Source organism: Sturnira hondurensis, unplaced genomic scaffold (genome assembly GCF_014824575.4).
Source record: "Sturnira hondurensis isolate 20B ecotype Veracruz unplaced genomic scaffold, ASM1482457v3 Scaffold0001509, whole genome shotgun sequence".
In the NCBI taxonomy this organism is placed as follows: domain Eukaryota; kingdom Metazoa; phylum Chordata; class Mammalia; order Chiroptera; family Phyllostomidae; genus Sturnira; species Sturnira hondurensis.
Window position 1 is genome coordinate 5,207,567 of NW_028074140.1, and position 13,328 is coordinate 5,220,894.

The 13,328-nt window shown below is 36.0% G+C and overlaps 1 protein-coding gene across 8 annotated transcripts in view; it reads right to left on the minus strand.

The window, feature by feature from the left end:
• Positions 1–1,151: 1,151 nt before the first annotated feature.
• Positions 1,152–13,328, minus strand: part of CSNK1G3 (casein kinase 1 gamma 3) — a 105,699-nt gene continuing 93,522 nt past the window's right edge. For 4 of the 8 annotated variants that reach the window (XM_037028694.1, XM_037028684.1, XM_037028730.1 and 1 more), the window contains 2 exons: positions 12,831–12,854; positions 1,152–3,766 (listed from right to left, as the gene is read on the minus strand). In XM_037028694.1, the coding sequence (XP_036884589.1) occupies positions 3,712–3,766; positions 12,831–12,854 (79 nt within the window). In that variant the 3' untranslated portion in view covers positions 1,152–3,711. The remainder of the gene's footprint in view (positions 3,767–12,830; positions 12,855–13,328) is intronic. The other 4 variants (XM_037028703.1, XM_037028712.1, XM_037028747.1 and 1 more) reach the window with 1 other exon arrangement.

A 13,328-nucleotide genomic window follows, 5' to 3' on the forward strand; every position in this document is an offset into this window, starting at 1 on the left:
GTTTTCCTTATCATGATAACAGGTATCTATTGATTTTGCCTGTGCAGTATTCATTCACTCACCTTCTGATAATAATACTTTTCAATTCCTTTTGGGTAACATTCCTGCTACCATCTACTCAGTCAAATGTGTCCTCAGAAGGTGGGAAAACAGCATTCCTTTGACCCCAGTAATTGGCTCAGGGGTGGGCATATGCATGAATGAAGGAATGTTAGTCTTACCATTTCATTGGCCCTAGTAATTGGCTCAGGGGTGAGCATATGCATGAATGAAGGAATATTAGTCTTACCATTTCATCAAAACTGTTGAGAGAGAGGGCCTTGTTTTGGTTGTAGAGAAGTCTGATGCTGCTGGGTGGCTTCTTTACCATCAGGTGAAAATTATCTCTGACAATGAAAACAGCAGGGTAGAAAGCAACACTGAGAGAAATGGAGAAACACAGATGCCTGACTTTGCAGCAGGATCAAGCATGTCTGAAATCAGTTTTACCACTGGACTTTTCAGCTAAATGTGCTACTACATCAGCCAAGTCAGGTTTCTATCACCTGCAGTTCAACGGGTACTCACTATGCAACTACATAATCATTCAGATTGAATCTTAAGTCACACTTTTCTGCACAGGGCCTATTAACTACTTCCTGAATGCTGGTGCTTGGTGTGTGTTGCTTTGTCTTATCTTACCTGTAACATCTTCTTGGTGTGTGTTGCTTAGCCTTACCTTTCCTGTAGTGCCTTTTAATAAACAGAGTACCATTAATACCACTTTGTGAAATGCCTTAAAAGCACCCAGAACAATGATAAACTGTGAGATACTGTCACAGATATGTGCCCTCCATCTGAGATAATAAAGTCATAGTCACGTAAAGTTGGATTAGTAATTTCATTTCTATGAATATAACAGTGTAACTTCATCTTAAAAAGGAATATAATGATTCTGTTTCTCTCCTTTGGTTTACTAGTGGCATTCATTTTAATTAATTGCTTCATTAAGTAGTTCATAGAAGTGTGAAAAAAAAATTTTAAACTTTCCTTAAAGAAAGGTTAGTTTCTTCTATATACTAAAATTAATGGACTAAATTTTAAACATTCCTACCTCAAATGAGCGAGTGGCATTATATTACCCATGATTAGAGAAACGGAGAAAGAGCAAGTTTAAAAAAACTACCTTTATTTTTTATTTCTTTTTCAGTTACACACTTTTAAACAGGGATGTGTTTCATTACTCAGACATTCAGGCAATGTTGATTTCATTAGTGTTGACAGAAAAGAAGCATAAAAATGCAAAACCTTGTTGGCTTAACCTGAACATACCTGCATTACTTATTATTGACCAGTTTGTGTTGCCAAAAGATTTATTCCTTGGCATTAAAATGGAGCACTTAAAAATATTGCTAAAAAGCAAATGTCTACACACTGGTCTTTGCAGCAAATAAGGGTATTTATACCTTTAAAATATTTTAAGTCCATAATTGGATTAATATACACACCTTCTTATGTATAAGGAGTTCAGATCATATAAACACTGTACAGTCCAAAAACCCTACTGAGAATAAAACTAAATAGGCTTATGATAAGAAATACAGATATTGCATGTATTTACAAATATCATAGACACACAAATTTGGTCAAATACTGTAAAGAAAGAAGTGGTTTCACATTATAATGGCCAAAACATCCATCTACTTTGCTCAAAGCAAACAAAATGAACAACTCAGTGTGTGACTCCTGTATTTTAAGACATCATGACAGTACACAAATATATAGGATGGAACTGCTGACCAAATTGTATAGCAAATGTTTTCTAGGCTGAGTGCAGGTCTTTAAAATCAAGAACTTAAAAAGATCATTCATAAGACTTAGAGCAACAATGATAAACAATGTCCAGATTTCCGGTATTCATATGGGTATCTAATTCATCAACAATGCATTGAACTTTTGGCTAATAAGAAAAAATAAATTACAAAGTACAATTAAATCCCTGTAAATGCAATATAAAGTCAAAAATGTAGATTTATTTACTTTAAGTACACATTTTAAATGTTACCTTGAGACAATAAAAATAAATAAGCATGCCTGGAGGCATGCACTTAAAGACAAAGAAAGGGCTGCATGGAAGGAGTAAGTAACAATTTGGTAAATGAAAAGTGAAGATAAGATTTGAACAACATAATTCTCTTTCTAACTAGTCTTTCTGCTTTAACTCTTCTAGAAAATTCTGGCTGGAAGAATATGACAAAAAATCTGTATTTATGGCTTAAAACAAAGCATACTTGAAAAATGGAATGGGTTTCCTTTTTTACAGAACCATAACTGTGTTCATATGCAGGCACTTTAAAAAGACTAAGGAGGCAAAGCACCTGACCCATCCTCTCCAAAATAGTTCTCAATCATCAAAATTATGCTAAAAAGTCAGAAAATTCTAGAGAACCAGCAAAGTTGAATCCAAGAGACTAATGTGCACAGAGGGCAATAAAGTGACCCCGTTTTTATTGCTGGGGATTTTTTTATCAAAGAGCAAATAATTAATAAACAGACACCATTGCATGGCACATCTGAAGTTTTCTGCTCAAGGGAGAATATAATCATTCAGCAGTGGGTTTCAGTGGGATCTCCTTTGACTTCAACCTTAAAATGTTGCAAAAAGATTCACATTTGTTTCTTCTTCTTAGTGTATTAAAAAAAACAACTCCCACATATCTCATTTCTCAAAGTATTCATCTGTTGCTATCTACCATACATAATCTGGAAGCATAAAGTTACATTATACAAATATTCTGCATTTTTTAAAATAAGCGCTTTTGCCAGTCTGGCAACACTGTAATTCACAAAGCAGTGTGACAAAGGCAGAGCTCATATTTTCCACGTTACCTGTGATTCATTTCACCATTATCATCTGCAGAACCCATAGACTCTATGGAGATGTTCCTCGGTACCTCTGGGCAGTGACTGTACCATGATTGCACAGAGAGAGCGTCAATACGACGGATGAAGCAGTACTATCAGTAATACTGATACCAATGCCGATGTCACACCAAAAATGAACTTCTCAAGGAACAACTTCTTTAAACATTTGGGCAACTCTGTTTTCTTCATTGCATTTCCCACTGGGGAGAACATTTCTATTTGATTATGCAGTCACAGAAGTTATAAAAAACCAGATTTAGATATATAACTGGTTGACATTTAAGATACTATACTGCTTTCTACAATAGCAGAGCTTCTGAAAAATGTTTTATAGAACTGTTTTCATCAAAACTACTTCAGCCCTGGCCAGGTAGCTCAGTTGGTTAGAGCATCTGTTCAAATACACCAAGGTTGCAGGTTCAATCCTCAGTCAGGGCACATGCAAGAACCAACCAATGAATACATAAATAAGTGGAACAACAAACCAATGTTTCTCTCTCTCCCACTTCCTCTCTCTCTCTAAAATCAGTTTTTTAAAAAATTGGAAAAAAATTACTACCTCATTGGTCCATTCCATTCACTGATGGGCAAAGCACTCATCTTTTGACAAAACTTTAAAGCTTTCATAAAAGTTAAATTAAAAAAGAATATGAATGTAAGACAACCACAAAATGAAGTATGAAAGTAGGACATTTCTGTTTCTAAGAGTGAGTCCTTGAAAACATATGTGGTCACTACAGAGATGATTTCAATCACAAGACTGAAGATGCACACAGGGAACTCCCCACGATCCGTCTGCGTCCAGCGTCATTTGTGCCGCTGTATGGTTTTTCTTTTCCGTCGTTTGAAAAAACAGCAGCACCTGCAGGCGGAGGGAAACATTTGTTTTATCATAAAGGTAATACAATGTCACCAAGTAAAGCTACCAGTGTCCTACTAATTTAAATGGCCATAAGAAGCAACAGACTAGTGCAAGATAGTGGACATGCCAATGAAGCATAAATATTAGTGAAATTAGGGCAGAGTTATTACTATTATTCTCTCAGTGTGCCTTCTGGGAACAGCAAGACACTTTAAGCAATATTAGAAGGAGTCACTGAACTGAACAGATTCTGCACAAAGACCAGCTGAGAAGCTATGGGCTCTGGACCCAAACTGGCCCATCACATTGTTACTTTGGATACTCACTCATCTCTGGCTTTTACACAACTCATCTTATAGATTCTCTCCCTTTCTTCTTCGTATTTATATATAATTGCTGAAGCCATTGTGAGAAAAGCAATAATGATCCTAACACTGGTGAATTTGTTTTCACTAAGTTATTTTTGATTCCAAAAACAACAAAAAAAGAAATCCCAAATACACTCTTCCGCAAAGATTTTCTATCACATTTATAAACTATAAGAGAGAAAACATTAAATAGGGTAAGAATGTCACCATTAGCATTTCTAATTCTTTAAGGCTTAAAGAAGGTCAAGCTTATCCTAAGCTATTGTAATTAGAGTAAAAGGTATAGTTAACATTTAAAATAGCACAATCAAGGTGGTTCAGCTTTGTATTTGAAAACTGACTCAGTTCTGTAGTCTGTGAAGGAAATACTGTACTTTTTTGCTGTTACTCCCAGGTGAAGGAACTCCAGAGATGACCCCTGAGAACCAGTTATTCTCACAGCACATGCCCCTCGTGGTGAGAGGACGAAGCACATGCATCACGCGGACAGCAGTGTCGAGGCTGGTGCAGACTCCAAGTCCGTGAGCATGAGAACCACTGGTCAGCAGTCAAGAACACAGGTATATATACACTGTTTCCCCACTAAAAGCTGGCCATTCCTATAAATAAAGATCTCGCTTTCCCCCCTCACTTAATATAAGTTATATCTATCTAATCTATCAGAATATAAAGATAATAGGCACCATATAAAAGGGGGCTCCTTTTGTTTCCCCAATGAAGTTCAGAGTGTGCATGTATAAATCATATTTTGTAGTAAAAGCAAGACATAGTTATATACATGGCGATCCAATCAACAAAATGCTGCCAATTCAAAACCTCAGAATGGTGACCTTACGACCATATTCCTGTAAATCTCATCAGTCCACCTTCATAGAAGGGTATTAACTTGACATTTTCAGGCTACACATAATAGAGACCATGTAGCTTCACATGTCCTACCTGGCAGAAGATTATGGAAGATGAAATAATTGCTAGAAATCTTTTATATCTTTGGGTGAAATAAATGTAAACAAATCCACCCTGTACAGTCAAATTACACAATCTCTCTACCCATATGTCAAAAGTAATTTCAGACCACTTGGTGTGATTTATGCCACAATTATGAAATCACTGTGGGACATTTAAAACCAAACTATGCACTAAAACAGAACACAATGACCAGACCATTAAGAGTGAATAATTCAAAAGCCTATGTACATCTGATAAAGATTCAACTAGAAACATGTGCAATTATCAATCATCATGAATTTTACTTTTATTGAGGTGACTACCAGAAATAACAGAAATAAATTACCCAATCAAGGGCCTTAAAAAGAGCTATCACAACAAAAGAAGAATCTAGTTGCTATAGATTTTTCCTAGACTTAATAAACCAAGTCAAATTTACTCATAACTGTCAACTATCTAATACCCTCCCAAACCACTTAAAAATAAAAAGCAAAACAAAAAAGTCAAATGATGGATTTTATCTATGAGATAAAACCCATTATCCAAAAAGAACCTTTCAGTTAAAACTTTAAAGAGTCAGAATATGTCCATACAGTTAAAAAAATAAGCATAAAATTGGTATTTAGAAGAAACACGCCAAATATTTAGGATATTAAATAATAAAGAATATGACCATATTTCAATGGAAATTTATGGATTGTTTAATATAAAGTCTACTGATAATGCTTACTGTTCCTAAATACTGTTTCTTGACTATTCAAATTCCAAAACACATTCTTTCAAAAATAATCTACTGAAAATGTGCCTTAAGGTATGTGTAAGTAAGCCTTTTGATGGAAAATTTGTTATACATATTTTGATGAACAAATCCAAGTCCCAGATTTTCCATACTTGTATTAGCAATTCACTGTGCTCTGCTTTATTTTTCAGTACCATTAAGCTGCTTTCATTTCTGAGAGCTGAGTTCTTCCCATTTCTTAGGCAACCATTCCTTTAATATTATTGATCACATAAAACTACTCCCAAAATTTATTTGAGACTAAATAAGATTTTCAAATGAACTATAATTGTAAAGGGTTTTAAATTCAAAAGCAATCTAAAGAAGACATCTATTTTTCAGAAAAAAATCCTAATCCCACTAAATAATTGCAAAAATTGGCATGCCACTAAACTACCACCAGAGGGCAGCATTGCTTTATGCACTATGAATGCATCCACATAGAGAAGTGAGATGTTCTCAAGATACACTTAAGAAGAAAATTGATATTCAAACTTGTGGCTGATTTCTTAGAATCACTATCAAAACAGCTGGTTTACAGTCTTGGTGCTTAAGAAGTTATGTATCATGTCAATTGTCTGCTGTCCCAGAGAACTCAATTACCTAAAACATGCTGCTCCCATACCACCACTCAGTCACATGACTTTCATTTTACTGTCAGTACTTAGGACTAATCTAAATTTATTTTATTTACTTATTTGCTTTTTTTTTTACTTATTTACTTATCTGTCTCCACATAGAATGTAAGTTTCATCAGATCTTGCTCACAGGTACATCTCACAAATGGGCACAAAGTTACAACTCATTAAATATTATTGAATAAATCAGTGATTTGCCTCAAACATGAAACTCCTAGAATACGAATCTAGTCAAGATTCTCCAACAGTCTGTGAAGCTAGAGTTCTTACCCATGGGCCATGGACTCTAGTGAAACCTCATAAAATGCATATTTCAGTGCCTGTGGAACTTTTCTCCGGGGGGGGGGGGGGGGGCGGGAATGGCTTGTGCCATATTCTTAAAGGAGCCTGCCTCTCAAGAAGCTCTGCTCCCCACATGCAGCTGCCAGGCTAACACGCCTGCTTCATCTCCAGTGAGGCCATGGCCTGGATGGACGCTGTGAGCTGAACACTGGAGATACTGAGTGGACACCACGCCACCAATTTATATGAATGCAGGCAAATGAGTAAAAAGAGACATTGTTATTTTAACACTTGGCACAGTTGAAATGGAAGAAAGTTATTGGCAGTAATAGCTGGAAATAACAGCAAAGATTCTAGGAATTGGTGCATCCGTCAGTTCTCACAGATGATGTGAGTAAGTTATTTTTATCAATAAATTTAATTATCTGGTCATAGAAAATTATTCACATCTTTAAAATGTTAAAATATATTTTCTGTCCTTGTTGCTTAGTAGTTAAATTTTCTTATACATGAGTTCATACCTCATTTGGAGTCTCTCCAGATCAAGACAGTGGACAACTACCTTGGGGAGGCTGGTTAAGCTTACCAGCCATTTGAATCATGTTCTTGTCAGTGCTCCTCTTTTTCATGACTCTGACATGATTATTCCTTACATGGCTTTAGTAAGCCAATTTGCTCTCACAGGTCAAGTTCATGCTTCTGATGTGATCATTTGGTAGCTAGTCTAAAAGCTTTAAAAACACATCTCTATTCTAAAATCCTTTGGAAATAAATGTTAAGTCCTGCTTCTCATGAATTCTAAGGTTGCAGCTTTAAATAGTGTTTGGGTAGGTAAACACGGAACCATAATGAATCAAAGTCCTAAAAACCATACTGAGAAGGGCAAAGGCATTGCTACTGACATTACACCACCATTTCTGCTGTAGTCATTGCCTTTTTCTTCATTGAATTTGGCTGGCTTTTTTGGATTATGTCATATACTTCTTCCTTACAAATCTACTGAGAAAATGAAGCATATTTATGTGCATCTGAAGTTCTTATCTGTCCCTTCCATGATGACTCACTGGCTCATCCTTTGGTTGACAGACTCTTGGTCACCTGCCAGACCCTGCCCAGTTAGGACTCCAGAACCTCACCTCTCCTCCTCTGAGTTGATGAGTATACAAAAATATCTTTTTTTATATTTTTATTTTTGTTTAATTCTTGTTCAAGTACAGTTTTCTGTCTTATATTCCCAGCCCTGCCCTGCCCAGTGCTCCCCACCTCCCTCCCATTTCCGCCCCCCACCCTTAGTTATTGTCCATGTGTCCTTTATACTTGTTCATGTGAGTCCATCCCCTTCATAGGGGAAAAGGGGATATACAAAAATATCTTTTATGACATCTAATTTTGAACTCTTTAGCAAAGGATTTTTCCCCTTTAAATTTATACCTGATATGTAATTTCATATCTCTGGATCTCTTGATTTTTACAATTGGGGACCATTTAGTTAACCAGGAAGAGTTTAGGTCAGAGAGCAAGGCCATCCACATAACTATTCCAACTAAGAACCTGCACACCCAGCCTCATCTTCAATTTCTTCCTCTCCATCCACATGCAATTTGTCCCTCACATCCAAAATGACTTTCAAAACTTTCCCATTCTTCACACTAGTTTAGTTTACAGGTTTTTTTGTCTCCACCAGTGCTAAGAGCCTTTTAACTGACTACCCAGTCTAAGTTTCCCCCTCTCCAATCTGCCATCCAAAATTGCCCCCTCATAAATACAAGGTGGGGCCATAGTAGGTGTGTAGTTGTAAGTATGCAAAACACAGAATTCATTCTTGTATTATTATTTATTAGTGTGTTATTTTCCATAGGAACATCTGTAAGCCTACTTTTGTCCAATCCTGTATAGCCAAGCCCGTTTCCTCTTAAATCTCAGCAATGGTTCTACACTATAGCATGAAGTCCACACAGCTCTTAAAATTTGGTCCCAACCTATTTCCACTCTCCTCTCAGCTTCATCATCTGTTAGGCTTCCTTTTCAGGCAGCCTAAACTATGCAGGGAAGGAGGGAAGATTTTCTGCAATCTGATGAATCCCAGGAAGTGACACAAGCCTTGGAACTGTTGCCAAATTAATTTTTCTAAGGTTCAATCTAATTATACCATGTCTTGGCTTATAACACACAGCTTTCATTCTCACGCTGGAAAAAAAAGTCCAATTTTTTAAAACCTGGCTATTAAGTTCTTTTAAGACTGGACACTTACCCCATTCATCCCAGTTCCCATTAACATACTCACACACTATTCAGCCACATGGCTTACTCCTCAGACTTGCCCCATTCTTTTCTTGCTCTGCATTGTTGTTCAGCCTCTGTTCCCTGACTGCTACGCATCAACTTTGCCAAATCATACTTATCTTTAGTCCAAATATACCCTTACCCATGAAGACTTCTCAACTACAAGTGAGTAAGTACTACAGTCTCTGAACTACAACAACATTATACTCTACAGTGCTAATCCCTGAGAGACCAATGGTTCTCAATGCTGGCTGTTCCTTAGAATTGGCTTAGTAGCTTTTTAAAAATATTGGTAAACAGATTCCACCACAGACCACTTAAATCAGAAATTCTGAGAGTGCAGCCTAAGTATTATCATATTTTTAAAACTCCCCAGAAGATTGTGAAATGAAGCCAGAGTAGAGAACCACTATGTAAAAGTCACTGTTATACTTACTACCTTCTCTAATGGAAAATAAGGCCTGGATTTTGCTTCATAATTATCATACTCACAAACACACAATAACCATTCATCAAATATTAGAAACGGGAAAGAGAAACTAAGAAAAGCAATGCTTTCACACTACATAAAAACTCTACAACAAAACTAAAGGAAGCCTTGTTTCAATTCCTACAAGGAATGATGAGGGTGTTATTATTTATATCACCTGCCTTGAAAAAGATTCTCAGCTACAGTAAATAAGGCAAAATCTCATTACTAATGAAAGAGTCACTTTGTTCTTGGGAGAATAGAATATTTTCCACCATTCAGAAATCATATATGTACCTGATGAGATGCTATTCCAAAAAGGTTAAGACTCTGAAACGTCCATTGTGAAATGCACTCTAGTTAATGGGATGGAGTGAGGCAATCTCTGCCAATCACAGGTAAAAGGAGAGAGAGCTGTTGGGAACAATTTCTGAAAGAGAATTTTAAGCAGGTTCCCAGCTACTTACAAAATGGTGGAAAAGTAAAGCATAAGATATAATTTAGAAAAAGAAATCACGCTCACAATTTCTTAATCCCAGACTAAAAAGATATGAGGAATGAAACAGTACACTTGTAGGAATGTAAGAAAAACCCTGATTAAAGGAAAGATAAAATTTTACGTTCAGAGTTTTCAAACTAATGAAGTTAGGAAAGTTCTGAGGATTTCTGTAACCTATCTGGAATAAAGCTTTACTGAAATCATGGATTGCTATCCATTTCTTTAAAAAAAAATTGCTGCTTTAACCCTGGTTAGTGTGGCTCGGTGGATTGAGCACCAGCCTGTGAACTGCGAGGTTGCCATTTTGATTCTCAGTCAAGGAACACACCTGGGTTGTGGGCTAGGTCCCCAGTGAGAGAGAGACAACCAATCAGTGTTTCACTCCTCCTCCTTTTCCCTCCCTTCCCATCTCTCTAAAAATAAACAAATAAAATCTTTAAAAAATCACTGTTTTATTAAGATATACTTCACATATCATAAAATTCACCCTTTTAAATAGTACAAGTCAGTGGTTTTTATATATTGCAGCTGTAATCACCACTATGTAATTTCAAAACATTTTCATCACCCTATAAAGAAACCACACTGCCTATTAGTAGTCATGCCCATCCTCCTCTTCCCTGCTCTAGGCAATCACTGTCTACTTTCTGTCTCTATATACTTGAATATTCTAGATATTTCATAATAAATGCAATTATGTAATATTTAGGCTTTTGTATCTGCTTCTTTCACCTACCATGATGATGTTTTCAATTTCATTTTTATACTGTCAATTAATAGTCTATTGTATGGATATACCACATTATTTACAGTCAATTATTTAGTAATAATTTATCAACATATACTCTTTTATGCATTGAGGAGCTGAAAATAAAAAAGGCCTTATTTTCAAGAAATTCATGACATTTCTAGAAGTGAGAAATTAATAAAAAAATATATCAACAGCAGAATGGAAGCAACAGAAGACAGGTTTCAGAACAAATGGAGCTGGGAAAGGCTGGGGCCAGCCTATGGAAGATATGAAGGGCCTTGGTGCTATGCCAGGCAATTTAGACTTTATGCTCCAAGCACCAGAGAACCTCTCCTTCAGGAATAATCTTGCCACCATTTACTTCCTTTTTTCTCATCTTCTGAAGCGTACATAAAGAAACCCAAACCCATAAACATACCCACAAACATACACCCACACCCATCTCAACTAAGAAAGTTACTATGCCGTTCTTCAAAGCTACCTCCCTAAAGCATTCCCTGATCATCCTGTCGTTAAGCAATCCTCCTCTTTATACCTTTTTTAAAGTATTTATCTTACAATGATATATGCTAATACAACTGTCATCTTCCTTATGGTGTACTCTACTTAAGGGCAAGGGTGGTATCAGATATTTCTGAAATCTAAGCAGCATCACTGCTGAATGAATAAATGGAAAAGTGTATAGATTTTGTTAAAAACAGGTATCTAGGAGGATGTGAACACAGAACCGTGAGTTGTGAGTATGGAATGAAAAATATGGGACAATGATAGAAGAAGCCCAGCCTTGGAAGATCACAGACAAGAAAGGCCACAGGCAAGTAGAAGTGGAGGGATAAAAAGGGGTGACAATAAGTACTGAGTACCTGCCATCTGCCAGACAAAAGACCAGTTTTTTTTAAATCACACTTAACTTTCTCAAACCCATGAGGCAGATATTATTAGCCTCATTTTACAGGAAAAGAAACAAGCCTGAGGAAGGTAACAACACGGGAAGAGTAGGGTTCTACAAGCTGCACAACTGCAAAGGACACGCGCATTCTAATCTGCCGTGCTGCCACCCGACTTCTGTAACTGTACTCAAGACTGCAGGAATGGGCATGAACTGTTTTCATTTTTGACATACAAACGCACAAGGGTATAGGTGACTAATTATATCCTGCAATCCACTAAAGTAAATCATACTGTCAACAAATCCCAGAGTCAAAAGTGATTAAAATGGGCACTTGATCATTGTTCTTTAAAAAGATATATTCATAAAAATTTCCTCATCATGCAGTCAGCAAAGCATTATTTTGGAAAATATATAAGGTTCCTTTTGGATATGGTCAGAACTTTCCAAAATGTATTAATCTAAGCAACTTTCTTTATTCACTCCAAGGCTAACTCAAAAATCATCCAGAAACTGAGAAGCGTTTTAGACACAGCATAACACTAAAGGCAAATGCCAGCAATGGCTGAACGCAACACTACTTCAACTACTAGAAACATTACCTTTGATAATACTTGCAATAAGCAGAAAATACTTAGATGGGGATTTTTCATAATGCCCTCTCAACTCTATCATGAAATTTATCAATATATACTATATGTTACTACAGCAGCATTATTAGTTAATAAATGAAATACTGTTTTAGTGATAATATTGGGGTTGGGATAAGGGGTTTACTATGTGTACTTAACAATTACAAACAGGAAAAAAAGAAAGTTTATCTCAGAAGTCTGCCTTTCTATCTAAAGCAGCAAACAGAGCCCCTGTATTAAAAAGCAAATGCACAAGCACAGGCAGGGCGGGTGCGTCCACTCAATGAGAAAGTGCCCCCAAGTCTATGTTACTTGAAGCAAAAGTTGCAGCAGGCAAAAGAGCTCCTCAAACAATTACTTCTTGCTTTCCAGAGCTAATGTAAATGATATCAAATATTTTTGAACAACTTTAACAAATTATAATGTTTATGTTGAAAGATATGTTTTTAAAAAACACAATATGGTGCTACATCTTTTAAATTATAGTCAACGGAGCTATTTCTGCCTGCCTACACTTGGGAACTCACCACATGTTCAACACTTTCTGGCAGCTATTCACAAAAAGAAAAAAAATACAAGGAAAAAAAGAGAGAGAAAGAGATCATCAGAAACAGCCCACATTAAAATTATCACAGTTTTTCATGCTTCATTTCTTCCAAGCAGCATTATTGTAATTGACAGTCCCAAAAAACTAAATTAAAACTAGTATTAATGCATGCAGAATACTCTAAATAAAAGTTATATGTTCTTATGCTTACAGAAAAAAATAAGCACCTATAGTAGAGCAGTAACTTTCATGCATCAACACTCCTAAAAATAAGGAGCTAAAAATATGCTGTTGATTCTAAGTAAGAATTTCATCATAGTTCTTTTTTTAACTTATTTAATTATTTTTCAAGTACAGTTTTCTGTCCATTGTTCTTAAATAACTATTTTTGTATTATTAAGATATTTATTAAAATAGCACTATTCTAAACTTAGTGATTAAAACTGATTAAATATGCCACTTATTTCACATGCACCTA